We start from the raw sequence: 17355 nt of genomic DNA on the forward strand, positions 1-17355 counted from the left end.
ATCTTTATTGGAAATATGGTACTGACACATTGCCCGTAAAAATATTGCGTCTTACTGGGAATATTAATAGTGGTCATTTCGATGTATATTTGCCTGATTTAGAAGACAATATTTCACAAAATTCTTCTTCAACTATTCCTTTTAGAAATAACAAAAAGCGTTGTGCGAGGTTCACGGACAGAACAAGAAAGAATCAAGTCAAAAAAGCGGCGAAAAAGTATGCACAAATCAATCCAGAAGGTAATAGAATAACTGTGATAAAGTATCAACAAAATCATTCAGAGGTCCGTAGAGCTGCAATAGTAGCCTATCAAAATAGGCATCCCGAAGTACATAGAGCCGCTGCAGCTACGTATCAAAGCAATCATGCTGAAGTTCATAGCACATCCTAAAATCGATATGAGTGCAATTCCAAAATCGATATAAGATTCCATGGATTTGTACAGAAAATCGTTTGCGCCCATGGAAAAATAAAAGACTGTCTGGTTTGGCTTACGATCCGATGGAAAAAAGGGTAGAATTTTTTTTTGGGAGCCCGCAAGTAATTATTATGATGAATGATGATTATGAGTGATAAGAACAGGAGTTCTATTATCTATTTCTCACATCATCTTTTAAATATAGTAACATAAGAAGCAAAAGCATCACGCCAAAACATTCAATAAATATGTTTAAAATTCAAGTATCGTGTGGGCGAGGGCGTGACGGGTTACCTACTAGTAAAGATAACACGTACAGTAAAGGATCTATCTAATCATAGTTACGTTTACGTACCACAATGTGATAAGAAATATATTCCAAACAAATATACTATATTCATAAATGTTTATTTAAGAACTGAAAAATGAATATGTGACACCAGAGTCAGCAAAACATTTCAACAACGTCCACCACTATTATACTCTAAACGTCCACCAACTGTATTCTCTAAAGAAAAAATCTGATGTGAACAACACATGATTTCCTATTAAATTACATTTACATATGTTTTTAAAATGAAAAGTACATAAAAGTTTATCTAAATAAAAATTTCTGATATTTCTTAAATTGTTTTTTTGTTATTGAATTCATTGTAAATTTTTTTTTTACAATGAGCGATTAATAATTATTGATAAATCAATGTATTTAATTTAAAAGAAAAAGTTAAAAAAAGGAGATGAAGTATGATTAGAACCGATGTGCCTTTCCTTTGTAAGATCCAAATATTTCATTAATTAAGATTTTATTTGACTATAACTTTGGAACCAATGAAAATAAGTTCCACTTATGATACATCGTTGAAAAGATCTTAATGAGGACTTATTACTGCGGTTAAGAAATGGTAAAATCCAATTTTTTGCGATTTTGGGCTTTTTTGAAAGCTTTTGGTTCATCGATTGCAATCAAAATGGGAGGTGCTCAACTAGATGTTACAACAGTCCTAAATCCAAAATTTCAACTTCCTACGGCTGAACGTTTTTGAATTAAGCGAGATGTACGTACATGCATGCATACATACATACGTACCTGCATATATATGTACAGACGTCACGCTGAAATTAGTCAAAATCAATTTAGGAATGGTCAGAATGGATATTTCCGTTGAAACCTAGAAACCGAAATTTTTCTCGATCACAATACTTCCTTTACTTCGTACAAGGAAGTAAAAAGTTGTATAAATTTTTTTTTTTTATAATATAATAATTTCACATAATAGATAATAATTCTTATATTTACTTTATAAAATTTAAACTTATTTTTACAAAAATAATTTTTTGCGTAAATTTACAGGTAACAAATACAATTAAGTTAGTTTTTTAATTCCTTTAAGTATATTTTATCCTTTACATATATTTTTTTTATCAGTAAGCTAAGTGTATAACTAGGATGGAGGTGTATATCCTTCATTTTTCATCCAGATAAAAAATGTAACAATTATTGTTTTATTTATTTAATGAATAAATCAATAATTGAATTTTCCTGCGTTTTTATTTTGTATTAAAAAATAATTTGGATACTCAATCTTTAATAAAGCTAAAGATACTTCAAAAACAACTCTTGAAAAGGTATTATACAAAAAAAACGAAAATTGATTGTAAAATATATGGGATAAATTAATATGTTTTTTAAATTGTAAGAAAAATTCCTATTGAGAATATAAATTATTTTTATTTTTGGATAATAGTAAATAACTTCTGTAGGTATATCCAGTAGACACAGACTTACAGAGTATTTACCGTAAAATGGCTATTAAATGCTGTAAAACGTACTGCAAAATTAGCTTAAAAATTTAATTCGTAACAACTGAAATTTTGTAATGTACTCCTGTACGTATTTGATTTTACTACGATTTTTTTTTTTAATATTAACTACAGCAAACCAAGTGGTATGATTTTCCATTACAAATAAATTAATCTAAAATGATTTATCAACTATGTGAGAAATAACGCTTAATTTTGTAAGCAAATAAATTATGGCTATTTTAATGCATGTGCATGATATTTTTAACGTACAAAATAATTTTTTTTTGTAAGTTTTAATTATATTACATAGTTTTTAATTTCCATGCATTATTGTTAAAGAAATGGTAGAAATAACACTTTGGAGTAAAAATATCGCAATAGTTCATATAGAAATAAGTTAAATTAATAAATTATGATTGATTAGACTGCATTATATTGAATTTTTGGAAAATTAATGTTTGACTGAACTTAATTTGATGAATAATTGTATTTAGATTTGTTCCATTTAATAACTGGAAAAAATGGGCCCAAATTTTTTTTAATTTTAAATATTATTTATGCATATTAGTAAGGTAATATAACCGAAACGTTTTTAAACAATCTGTTAGCAGACAAAGACCTTCCGGTAAACATCATAATATTTTAAGAATAAACATACATCCTACATCAGATTTAGTTAGGAAGTGATTTTTAATTGCCTTCTTCACTAAATCAAATGTACTAGCCAATATGCTAAGCTCAGAAAAATGGAGTTATATTCTGCCCTACATATGACGCTATCACTGTACATTTACTGTCAGAGAAAGAAACTCTAAATAGTGCTGCTTATACTACAGATGGCTTCAAACGGTACGAAAGACTGGGAGAAATTTTAGACTGATTATTCCTGTACATTATAATGCATTATATTATATACTATATAGTATAGTAGTATAATATAATTTATACTGAAAATTTTGTTTCGTTTAATATCTAGTTAAAATCTATATTAAAACGTTTTAATATATTTTTTTCAATAAACTTCGAAATTTTTACGTTTGTATTTATTTTCTATGTGGTTTATTCGTAACATTTTACACAGAATAAAATTCTCTACAAATTTTGTTTAAAATTTTATACACATTTATTTCTCATTTAACGAAGTTATTTTATGCCAAACATAAAATAGTGTGTTGTTTCTCGATCCCAAATTTTTGTCTTTCACCCCAGGTTTCTTTAAAACTACTAAATATACAGTTCTACGAACTATATTTTTTAAATTTTCAGATCAGATTTTATGTAAAGCCACTAATAATATCCTATAATTTGGGTCCCAATAATTATAGTCTTGCTTAATTTTACCGGAGGCAAAGAAATCAAGGCCAAATCTTCGGGCAGCTAACGAAGCTTTTCCATACAATACATTATTTATTCCCTTCAACTTGAAATGAGAATAGTATGTATGTATCTTTACATAAATAAGTGTTGAAATTCCTTCATGCAATGCATTTTTAAAAACCAGTTAACTTATCTTTTCATATATATATATTTTTTTTTTTCTAACAAAGGTGCCTTCTTTATTCACCTTTGTAAGAAACAGCTGTAAGATTTCGATATTGCACTTGATCACAGTTAAATCCTATAGGTCCAGATCAGTTTTACAATTTTTTTTAAATAGTTGATGTTTTTATACCAGCAGCTTATTAGATAAAGATAATTCAAAATGTCTGCCCAACAAGTTGAACTCTGCACAACAAGCTGAACATTCCATGAGCTTTATCTCAAGTTACCTTCTTTTCTCTCTTACAATATGAACTTTCTACGTTAGTCGACGGTCGAGATGTAGACCTAGGTACTCTCACACTCTCAGTTTGTAGAATTACAACGCCGTCAAGGTGGATCCGTGAGCAGTCACATCTCCTCATCGCAGATGTCACATGGTTCGAATTTGCTTGTTACGCTTATTCTTCACATTTCAACCACCTCTTGATTAAACTATTCTATGCTATAGTTGAGCTGGCATCAACAGTGATAGCAGCTGTATCATCTGCAAAGGAAGAGACTGTAACCTCTTCTACCGTCCGAAGGTCTGTAGTAAAGATGGAGTAAACAGTTCCCAAGACAGAGCTCTGAGGAACCCACGCCTTGATTTCGAAGAATGTGGAAAACTCCTGGTTATTTTTCACCTCTGAAAAAGTCCTTTTAAGTAGTCGTTTTAAGTAGCCGCGTACAAAAAGATAAAATTATAAAGGCTCATCTTTAATTTGTACAAAAAGCCAGGGCGCTAGACCTTGTCAAAGTCCTGTTGAATATCTAAGAAGACTGCCGAACAGTATTTATTCTCTTCAAAACTTCTGCTGATCACGTTTACGAGCCTGTGTGTTTGCTCAATAGTGGAATGTCTACAACAAAAACCGAACTGATAATCAGGAATTACATGGTCATAGTCCAAAACAGGTTACATCCTCCGAAGGAACAACACCTTTCAAACACCTTCGGTAGAATAGGTCTCAAGCTTATTGTCCTGCATGAAGCTACACCATGTACCGGTTTGTCTGATTTTGGGATTATGACTATTTTTAAGATATCCCCTCCGTTAGGAAGTATATTGTCTGGAGAATGCCATTAAATAGGTATGCAATATACATGATAGCTTTGGAAGGAAGCATAAAAATAAAATTTGTTTGTAATTAAATCAAAACCAAAGCTCTTCTGTAAGCGTTTTCCCTTGTTGATTAATAACTTCATTTAGAGAAAAGAATAAGAATAGGAAAACCCATTGGGATCGAGTTATTTAAGAAACCAACGATTTCTTCCTCACGAGGTCTTCGTATTTTAAGTGGTTGAAAGCCATCGTTCAAGTTAAGTCACAAATATTTCAGGCTTCTCCTTATCACTCTTAGGCCAAGACCCAGACAGATGAAAGGATGTTAGGATAGAGGTCGAGGAATATTTCTCGTCGCCCATAGCGATAACTGACTTAACCTAAAGGCGAGAAAATTTCAAGATAACACTTAAATGACTCGTAGCTTTACAATAGCCTTTTAAACTTATGATCAGTCCTGTTTAGAGATGTCCTGTCCTCGGATCTCCTGTATCGTTGCAAATTTCCCCTGAGTCTCCGGTTCGCAGCAAAAAAATCTAATACCTCTCTCGGGTAGCCTGTAGCCCTTCGACCCTCTAAGACTTTAAACTTCGGTGTCGATCTCCAGCTTCCTGTAAAATAAGCAGCTTCCTGTAAAATTGAGGTCAAATTTTGCGTCGCATTATCGATATCATCGGAGGATCTCAACAGAAAAGGTAATACCAACTCATCCTCAATCCAGCTACGGTACGAATCCCAGTCTGTTCTGTTGTTATGGAGTACTGGGGACAACGCCTTCTTAATTACTAACGTACGTGATAGTGAGCAGGATAGCTGAATGCTTTCGTCGAAATGAAATTTTTATCAGCTTCGGTATATATCGGTGAAATTTCCGAGGATACGAAAATGTTCAGCAAGTCAGGGATCTTATTAAGATCCGACGGCCAGTAGGTAGGCTGCATTCCGGAGATCACAATCAGATGCGTGCTAAATCACAGCCCTTTGAGCCCTGCTTCTTGGTGAAATTAGTCGAGATCCCCGGAGAGGATGTTTAGCAATCCAATCACCACTAATAATAAAACGCGACGCAAGAGTTGAAAAGAAATCAGAGAAAGTGGCAACAGTTGTCAAGTGTCGAGGAAGGTAGTAAGTATACTGCAGACACGCCAATTTCTATTGAGCTAGCCTTAATTTAATCAGTTCTGTACGTCGGCAGTTGATGATATTTTATAATGTCTTTAACTATAACTGCAGTACCTCTGTGTGCTCTGCAATCGGGATGGTTAGTACAAAAAATTGAATAGCCTTGAATACGAAGGAAATTCCGATCGTGAAATGCGTTTTTTTCTGAAAGCAAGATAATTGAATAAAGCGTTAACTTTTCTCTTCCACTCTGCTAGTCCATTAATTAATATTCCACGTTACTACTCTCAGCAATTTAGCCATTAACATAGTCTGGTAATTACTTAAGTCTAGTAATTATGTAATTGGTGAAATGCACGAATATTTTAGATTTATGTTGCATCCGAAATGAAATACAACCGTTTCAGTTTAAGTATGAACTGTGACTTACAAGAATCAGTTAATTTTGATCTAGACAACGTAGATGACGTTATAAGATTAAAATGTCTATACATTTTTGGATCTTAGTGACACTATAGTATCTTTAGTGCAATTTCAGCTGTGAGTGCTGTGCATTATCTCTTCGATTTTTATTTAAAAATTTATTGCGTATTCTTTTCCTTTTCTTCTCATTGTTTCATCATCTTTCTTACTATTTATGACTTCTTTTATTTTTATTTCTTTTGTTCTACTGTTAGATGGTAAAAGTGCATCATTATTTAGGGTAAGTGCTGCTTGCCACAACAAAAGTTCTTTGTAATACTAGTGTGTAATTTTTCAGGAGTTGTGCTGAGAACTATCATGTGATTGCGAGTGTGATCGAATTTACTTAACTTAAAATGTAACCGATTGTAAATAAATTTTTGAAACTCTCTCTCTCTCTCTCTCTCTCTCTCGCTATATATATATATATACTTATATATTTTGCACTATATATTTACAAAAAAAAAAATACAAGATTAAATAGCTAGTAAATTTTGGAGTGTTAATTCTACTATTTGTTAGAAAGATTTGTGTTATACTTAATTTCACTCTTAATAAACTTTTCTATTCCCTTCTCGGCAATATAACAATGATGATAAAATAATAAAATATATCATACCACAATTATTACTCTTCCGATTAAATTATTATATGTCTACAGATTCTTGCATAACAAGAAATAAAGGAAAAATAAAACTAAATATTTTATTTTGGTGAAATTTAATGACATAGAGGTCAGTTTTTATATAATAACTTGTTTTTCCAACGAAATCACATATATATTAACCTACTTGAGTACATCAAAGGATATTAATAACTAATCGTTTATTCAAGGTTAGTATTATTATAAACAAACAGATAACGTTTAAAATATGTCATAAAATTTACCTTTTTTTAACATCATCCATTAAATACTTTCACATTTCACATTTTCATCTAGATAACATAATAGAAGAATTTTAAACAAAAATATTACGTTGTCAAGGTTTGAAGATATTTTCCTTATAATTAGTACTGAAAACTAGAATGTTACAGCAAATAGTGCATATTAAAACGGTTTTTATATTCGAAGCATTTTTATGTAAAACTTCAAGAAAATGAATTGTCGAACCTAAGGAAGAATATATGTGTTTTTAGAAAATATAATATTTATTCGGTAGTATTTACTAAACACTGTTTTCCTTCATTATCTTTCGTATTACCTTCAAAAAGCATAATGGTTTTTACTATTGTGTTTCTTTTGATTTCTTTTTCATACAGGGGGCTTATTATGTATCTATGTCTAAAAAGTACATACAAAAATTAAAATCTTGACTTCCAAAATGTAAAAAGAAATAAACAGTATATACTATTCAATTATTCTTTAAATTTCGACTCGGGCAAGTCAGCCCCACATGAAGAGTTAGTAAGTCCGGTGCTCGGTGAAATTTTTAATTGGCATCAAAATATCAAAAATAATGAATTTAAAAATTATTTTTTTTATTCTATTTTCTAATCGAAAATATTGGCATTAAAGTAGCGAGTATAAGCTACAATGTATAAAATAAAATAATTGAATTTTATCCAATTAACAGAGTAGGTTACCTTACTGTTTTTACTGTTTCTTACTTTTTTTTTTAAACAGGTTCTATACTTTTCTTATTGATACATACGGATATTAATATAAATAGATTGGAAAACAAGATTGTTTTCTGAAACCATTTACAAAAATTTTACTTAAAATTTGAACCTAGATGGATGGCCATTCCCAATATAAAAGATAATCATCATCAGTTGCCACTACACAAAACTATAAATATATGTTTTAAAAAACAAAGAAGTAAAAAGTCTAAGAATAAAAAGGGAAAATAAGAAACAACAAACAGCAGTCACAAAAAACAATTAAAAAAGTATTTTTGACGGGAATTCAAGAATAAAAATTAAAAGAAAATAATTAAACAATTATAAACAATACATTTTTTCGTTCAAGGCAAGGTCAGTAAAAGGGCAAATTTAGTTTTAAAATATCTAAAATATTATTATCAGAATATCTAAATTTTGAATCCAAATTGGCCTCCATGACTTAGTATGCGCCTTTCTCTAATAGTCTGGGTAGATAAAACTTATCTGATGAAAGAAAAAGAAATATCTTTTTCTATCTTTTTATCTTTTTATATCTTTTTTTATGATTATTTTAAGATTATTAATAAATAATCTTAAAATAATCATAAGATATATCTGTACCTATGATCAAAATGTTAACGGTGGGAATAACTATCATTATTGAAAACTAAGTAAAAATATAATGGGAAATTTTTTCAGAAGGATTTTTTACCAAATTTAAACTTCGAATAGCCTCTTGAATTTTTGGTCTCCTACCCATTTCATTCAACAATGAAATGTTTGCTTTACTAATAAATAAGTTATCCAACTACCTAATATCTGTTTGTTTCATACATTTTTTAAAACAATAGTTTCAATAACACTCGTTTTAATTCTATTTTGTAATATGTCGCCATTAGAGTATCAAGAACAACAAACAAAAAAAAAAAAAACAAAAAAAAAAAATATATATATATATGTAACCTTTTACCTCAGGGTTATTATCTTTTTTTTTCTGTTTAGCCTCCCAACTACCGTACGGTGTTACTTCAGAGGATTAATTCAGGGGATAAATGAAGATAATATGTATGAATGCAAATGAAGTGTAGCTTGTCCAGTCTCAGGTCGACCATTCCTGACATGTGAGGTTAATTGAATCCCAACCACCAAAGAACACTGGTATCCATTATCTAGTATTCAAATCCGTAAAAAAAATGTTCTTGTCTTGGTTAGGATTTGAACCTTAGAATTCTCGACTTCGAAATCAGCTGATTTGCGATGACGAGTTAACCACTAGTCCAACCCCGTGGGTTTACCAATTAAGCCTGCTTACCTGAGAAGTCGAATTGTTGCAGCAGTGAATTCAATAACCAGGGACCAGTTACCAATACAAATAATTTGGGACAAATTAAAATTCTTTATTTCTAAATCTCAATTTTTACATCCTTGTACTATGTAAAGGACGTATTGTCTTCTTGAAAAATTTCGGTTTTCAGATTTCAACGGAAATTTCCATTTGATCATTGCAGAATCCATTTTGACTATTTTCATCGTGACGTCTATACGTACGTATGTGCGTATGTATCTCGCATAACTCAAAAACGATTAGGCGTAGAATGTTGAAATTTTTTATTTAGGACTGCTGTAACATTTAATTGTGCTCTTTCCTTTTTGATTGCAATAGACTTGGTCAAAAGTGTCCAAAAACGCCCAAAATCCACAACGTTTGGATTTTGGAGTTTTTCTTAACTGTAGTAACAATAACCTCATGAGAGCTTTTCAACGATATATCATAAGTGGTACTAATTTTCATTGGTTCCAGAGTTATAGCAAAATAAAATTTTCATTAATGAAATGTTTGACCTTTACAAAGGGGAGGTACATCGGTTCGAATCCTACTTCATTTCCTTTTTTTAAAAAGAAGTACATAACATTTTATTTCACTAATAACTTCTGATTTCTTTTTTTTATTGTTATGATTGAATTTATTGTAATTTTTTTTTTACAATCAGAGGTTAATAATTTTAACTTCTTCTAGGAAATTTACCACTATCCTCAGAACAATAAAGATAACAAACACTAAACTCGTCGAAAGTGTGATCATTTAATAATTGATTTGGAATGACAACAATTGCAATTGGAGGTTATGTGTGGTAAACTAAAAGAAAATATGAAACTAGAATAAAAGACTATATAGCACATTATAAATACAGAAGACCAGAGAAATCGGCTGCAGCCTAGCGTTGCTTGAAAACTGCTTATAAATTAGGTTTCAAAGAATCAAAAAGAACTAATATAAATCATTAAGGAAACTACTGACTGACAAGTAAATAACTAAATATCAATTTTTTTCTGAGACAAATGTTTATAGGAAAGTAGAATGTTTTATAAACCTCAAAGAATAACAATATCGAATAAATTTTATAGAATGAAAGGAAAAACTTTGATTAAGTTGGTACGATCATTTCAACAATATGGGAATGTTGGTTTGCTTTCATCCAAATGTAGAATTGCAAATATATAAATATAATCCGTACGTTTGTCTAAAGATGCAAACTTGTAGGATGTGAAGTAAGAGAAAGATCATTGAAGAAATGATGAACTTTTAAACTAGTTATTACAAGAAGAAAAAATAGAGCAAAATGGTTACAGTTAAATAATAAAATTAAACCTAAATACATGCAATTTAATCATATTTAAATGTATTGAATGAATATATTAACAGTTTTAAATTCTTAGTGGTAAAAAAAAATCGTTGCACACGTATAGGAATGGTTTTGATTATTGTACGGGAATATATAAATAGAGCAGACTGACAAAATCAAATTAAAGTAGAATTATATATAAGTAATTTCTATTTTTTTTTTTTTTTTTTTTTTTACTGCAACGTTAAAAAAATATAATAAAATTTATATATTAAATATACTAAAACAAGAAATTACCATCTGTTTAATATGATGTATTTTTAAGTAAAAGACGCAAGTATAGTAAAAATTTATTAGCATCCTAATCCTTTATACAGTATAGTGCATCCTAATCCTTTATAGGGCTTTATGTTCTAATTATTTTACCAAGCTTAAGGTAAAATATAGGTTTGTGAAAAATACAAATATAACTAAAATGGTTTTTAAAAGTATTAGAAAGTTACATAAATTACCATGATTTTTAATCAAAAAATTAACTTCCATGAAATTAATAGTTTAACAGATGAATCCTTACAAATATAACTGCAAGAAACCCATCAAGGAAGCAATAAAGATTTTGAATGAATGATTGATGGTCCAATCCAACGATACTTACAAAATATAGAAGTACATAATGTTAACACGTTTTTGTTTGAAATTACACGCATTTCAAATTAATACCGATTATTTAAACAAATAAAGAGAACATCAATCGGTAACTCCCTGTCAGAATTCCTAATTGATCTTTTCATGAGTAACCTTGAAATAAAAGCTACAAGAGAATTTTAATATCTACCGCGAGTTTATGTGAGTTTAATGAATGATATTATTTTCAGTTTTTGATATTTCTCATTACATTGAACATTTTTATAAAAAAATTAAATGAAATGAATAAAATCATTAAATCTACGTATGAATCTAAAAGTAAACAGATGTTAGTTATCATTATTGGATTTAATTCGTAGAATAAATCACTTTCGAAATAGACCGAAAACATACCTACTGATAAATTGTCTCTATTATAAATTACCATAGGTAGACAAGTTCTTTCCGTGATATGTAACATAATATGACAGCTTTTTATGCTTTCTAAACTATGATTTAGAACAAACCAGTAGTAGTAGTAGGAGTAGTAGTAGTGGTAGTAGTAGTAAAAATTCTAATACTGTTTTAATGAAGCACGCTAAAATTATAAATAATTTATTTACAGATAAAAAAGTTTGTAATTATTAATAATTTATCACTAGTCAGGTAAATACATTTAATATATATGAGTACCTGAAATCGTACTGCGGCCTTGTTTTTTCGAAACACATTCAAGGTTACTACAGGTTGTGTTCAAGATCGCAATAACAAATTCAGAGAACAAGGGTTGCGATCCTATTTCCTGTATGGTTGCTGTCCCGTATGATTTACAGGGGCAAATACCGACGTAATATAACTCTCCGAATGCTACAGCTTGCTTCGAAATGCTGTCAACGATTTGAATGATGTAAGTAGTTAGCTGTGGTCATCATAATGAACTTTTACCGAGATTTTACATTTATTAGTAGTAACCTTCCATCCAACGAAAAAATTAATAATTATAATTAGTAATTTTTATTTGTTTGATTTTTATTTATTATTTTAATTCTAATAATTATTAGAGGCACTTCATTAAAATAATAGTTTTGGTTCACCCGTTGAAACATCGTAAAATTCGTAGACAGTATTAGTAATGTCAGTTTTGCTTACATTTCAAATCTCATCAAAATAAAAGGGGGTTATTGGATACAATATATTTTATTAACTATTAATAAAAAAAATAATAGTAATAACTCTGTTACACTAGATTTAATATTTTCTGATATACTCCTATAAAACTATACATTACCTGACAATCTCAATAACTTTTGTTACGAAGTACGTGATTTAAATTTTTTTATTATAATCTGAACATTGAATACATTTATGTTGGGCAATATAAGCGACTTACAGAATTTAGAGATTTACTGCTTACAGTTGAAAAAATGTATCCAGAAGTACTGACTGGTAGTTACTTCTTTTCAAACTCACTCCTAACTGTACATTTTTGGTAGATTTCATAAGAAAGCTACGTATTGTAATGGATACCATGATTCAACTTCCGGAAAATTTCGACTTATCTTCGCGTTTCACATCCCCCAGACCCCAAAACCACCGTCAGTTCAGAAGTTTATATTTATTTCTCTTTCATTCTCTCTCTCTCTCTCTCTCTCTCTCTCTCTCTATATATATATTTAACTTTCTTGTGAATACGATAACTACCGTAATTTTGCGCCCATCAATTTCAATTTAAAACATAACGACTCAAAATCTCAGTCGAGTTTGGGCAAATTCAGACCATAACGGTGGAAATGGGGTCTTTTACTAAAAAAAAAAAAAAACAAAGTATCGCAATAACTTTATTATTAAGTAGATTATGGAATTCGTATAAAGTTCCTGCTATTCTTTGGATTAGAGCTTAAACATATTTAAATAAAGGTTTTTGATATCATACCTACCTTAATAGGCACAATATCGAATCGATTTAAAGTGGACACTAGTCCTCTAAACATTACCTAAAACTTTTGTCTCAAACAAATTTTTATTAGAGCAACCCTTACGGCAATTGTAAGAAGATGGGGCTTGTATGCTAAACCTGTGAAACCTTTATTCAAGTGCAAACATTGCCGTATTGAGTAAATTTGAAGTTTTCTTAACTTTAAGGTAGAATTCTTTTTTATCCCCTACTTAGCACCGGTGAAATCTACCTCCGCCTTCCGGCGTGCCGAAAGGGATTTTTTTTAATCTTTTAAAATAACAGATTCACTGAGCGATAAAACAGGTTGTTCATTTCATTATGTTGGTTTATCTACAAATAATAACAAAGAAATGTGATTTAATTTTCATTATAATTTCAAATTCGTATATATAACACTTGGTAATGTTTGTCAGGTATTAATATTGTTTGAAACAATTATGTACTCGTAACGATGATTGTATCAATTATTATTAAAACATAATTTATAACTGTATGTAGGTTTATTTATTAATAATATATAAAGCTTACTTGTAAATCCTCGAAACACCTACATAATCATGCACGCTCAATGTTTTATCCATAATAAATATACGTTTAAGTTTTTTATCAAGTGTAAATGAAATATGCATTGTAAAGGTCTACATGTTGAAAATGAAAACATACGGAAATAATACAAATACTGCCTTTTAATTGAAATGGAATTTATTAAATACGATTATATTTCAGAATTGACAATTAATTATGCATTTCAATAAAATTTTGAGAAAAATATTTCATTTAATTAAATATTTAACAGTGCAATATTTATTTAACAGATATTTTTGTTTATATAATGAATGATAATCGTTATTTGATTTTTAAAATGACATAAAAAATCGTCCGTTTTATTTTTAAAAAAATAAAATAATTAATTTTAGCCAATACAATCATGTAATAATTTACATTTCAAAAAATAAATTAAATAATTTTAATGAAATTCACTTTCAAGAATTCAAATGAAAAATTTCTACAACTTGAAAAACTAATATTTTGTTAACCCTTAATTAGGCGCAAAATTGAAAAAAATGTAATTGAAATAATGTTTGAACATTTGGAAAGCAAATTTTTGTTTAGTAATTTTATTAATTTAAGATATATTTAGGCCTACACAAAATACTAATCTGTATAAAAATAATTCTTCGTTTAAAATGTAAGCACAGGTAAGGAACCTGCGAATAACAATACAAAGTTTACTCGGTTTTTACTTCCTTGTACGAAGTAAAGGAAGTATTGTGATCGCGACAAATTTCGTTTTCAGATTTCAACGGAAATATCCATTTTGACCGTTCCTGAATCCATTTTGAATAGTTTCGGCGTGACGTCTGTATGTACATATGTATGCGTGTATGTATCTCACATAATTCAAAAACGATTAACCATAGGATGTTGAAATTTTGGATTTAGGACTGCTGTAACATCTAGTTGTGTGCCTTCTCTTTTGATTGCAATCGATTGAACCAAAAGTAACCCAAAGAGCCCAAAATCCAAAAAATTTCGATTTTGGACCTTTTCTTACTACAGTAATAAGCTCTCATTGAGAGCTTTTCAACGACTAAGTGGTACTTATTTTCATTGGTTCCAGAGTTATAGCCAAATAAAATTTTAATTAATGAAATATTTGGATCTTAGGGGAAGGCACATCGGTTCGAAACCGGTTTCATCTCCTCTTTTTTACCTTTTTTTTTTAATTTAAATATATTGATTTATTAATTAATCAATATTATTAAGAAATATACCGTTTAAAAATTTAAACATACAAAAATAAATCATTAAATTTGAAGTCTAAAAGATAAGTGAAATACCAATAAATGTTGGTTTTCTATTTATCTGCTCAAGTATCAATTCTGAATGTATTAAAAGTTTGTTTTTTAACTTTTAGGTGGATTTGGTAGTGGCTCTGGATGATTAATTCTAGATTACATAACAATTTAAAAATTTTCTACTGGAGCGGGTCTTACGATACCAAGGATATGAATGCTGGATGCTTTTAAGAACGATAGTATCATATTCAATGTTGCTGCCTCTTGGATGTTGCTGTCTCTTGGTATAATACACTTATTTTTTACTGATGCACTCATACGTTACGATTTTATTCCCATATTGTTTAAATTCAATTATGACCCTTATCATAGTCCAATATGAAATAAAAATGGATTAACCTATTATTTTTTTAATTAAATAAAAAAACAATATTGAATTCCAGAACTTATTACATCTAAATTAAAATGGAAATATATTCACCGAAAAAATATATAGTTCACTGTATGCGCACAATATATAATTATTTATGTAGTTAATTAAAAAGATTTCGTAATAGGCATTTTCTTCTTTTTTTTTTAGCTTTCGAATTAAAAAAGGAAGAAAGTGCGAGTATTTACAACAGTAATGCTACTGTTGCGTATAAATTGTCGCTTTCCGGAATATCTTTCTTTTTTTCCGAGATAAGGGCGTTAATGTTTACTGAATCCTGTTAAGCCACATCCCGCTGGTGCTTCATTTTAAAAAGTGTTAGGTACCGGAGGTAACAAAGGTTTAAAACGTTTCTATGTCGTATAGTCAAACTTACAGTAAGTGAGTATGGAAAAAAATAGAATCCCAAATTCCCAAATTACCATACGGAAAAAATATGTGAACGATTCAAAAAAAATCGGACTTGTTTGTTATTGTGAAAATTATGATTTTGTATTTTCAAAAATTAGATTAAAATATTTGGGTAAGTTTTCATGCAATCAACTTATATTATCTTCCTATAAGTTATCTCTAGAAAGGAATATGTTGCGTACTACAATTTTTAAAAACAGGAATAGCATTAATCATAAATCAAAATATTTTTAATTATATTGACAACACTGAAATATTTTAATTTCTATTTATTAAGATTAAAAATTGACAGCGAAACGAAAAATCTTTCTTTGTATTATCCTTTAAATACGTTATTACAGTAATTTGAATTTCACCACTTAAAACAATGTATTCTAATTCTCATTTATAGCCAGGTTCTTTTTACCACTTTCTAAAATTAAATTGTCTTTTTTTTTTGCCACTCCTTTTGTGATTTTCTGTATCTTTTTTTAACTGCTTTTATTTCTTTTCCATCTCCCATCAAAGCTTTTCAAATTTGTTGGCAAAGATTGGAATGAATATTACGGTAATTAATAAATAAAACAAATTAAGCATAATTTTCAATTCAATTATTATTGAAATCAAATTTTTACCATTTGTAATTAAGTTGTCGTTTGTAAAGTTTGTTTTGGAAGTACTTTTCTCGGTACATTTTTCTTTGTTTGTACTAGTCCATTTTTTGCGTAATGCTACATCTGACAAAATTACAACACCATTTTAAAATTATCTTCATTTTTCAAAACGTTATTACAGCCAAGTGCTCAATACTTATACGAGAATTTACATATCTAAAATTAATTTTTTTAAATTTTGATAAATAAGATAAATATTCTAAAGTAATCTGACAATCATATATATAAATATTCTAATAATTTTAAAGTAAAGTAATCTTATCTAATCACGAACGCGAAAAACAAACGGCGGACTAGATTAGAGGCAAAAAAAATCATAACAAATTTCTACTATTAGCACCAGCATCTGGTGTAATATAACCCCCATTGTTAGATAGTCACGATAGTCATTCAGCACCGTTTAAACGGATAGAAAGCCTTCCACTAGCTCAGGAACGGGTTCTTGTCAGTTGATACCTTACTCATGATTTATTTTTATTTTGAAGAATTATGCTATGTCTATTTTTTTTTAATTTGCAGTGATGCTGGTAATGAATATCTACAGTCTTGAAGTAAGTATAAATGTACGTTATCTGCCCAATTTTCTGTTGACCAATGAGTCCCTCTAAACTCCATAAAAACTTCCAAAAACATTTCTTTGATATTGGTTTTAATTCTGATTAAGATTCATATTTATAACTTGTTGAAGGCTTATCTCTTTTTTATGGGACAAAGCCGGATGAATGGTTAGTTTTCTATTACTTTAGAATGGTAAATTTCATTGTAAAGATTACCTTGAATTTTTAACCGTATTCTAAAAATAAACAAGTTTACAATTCAATACATAAATACCAGTTTTATATTCAATTTATTATTCAATCCTTGC

General features: G+C 29.2%; 1 protein-coding gene across 1 annotated transcript in view; it reads right to left on the reverse strand.

Annotated features, from left to right (window-relative positions):
- Positions 1–17355, reverse strand: part of LOC142320027 (dipeptidase 1-like) — a 633229-nt gene that overhangs the window by 351485 nt on the left and 264389 nt on the right. Inside the window, exon 3 of the mRNA XM_075357707.1 lies at positions 3721–3732. Within this exon, the coding sequence (XP_075213822.1) occupies positions 3721–3732 (12 nt within the window). The remainder of the gene's footprint in view (positions 1–3720; positions 3733–17355) is intronic.

Source organism: Lycorma delicatula, chromosome 2 (assembly GCF_047948215.1).
Source record: "Lycorma delicatula isolate Av1 chromosome 2, ASM4794821v1, whole genome shotgun sequence".
NCBI lineage: Eukaryota > Metazoa > Arthropoda > Insecta > Hemiptera > Fulgoridae > Lycorma > Lycorma delicatula.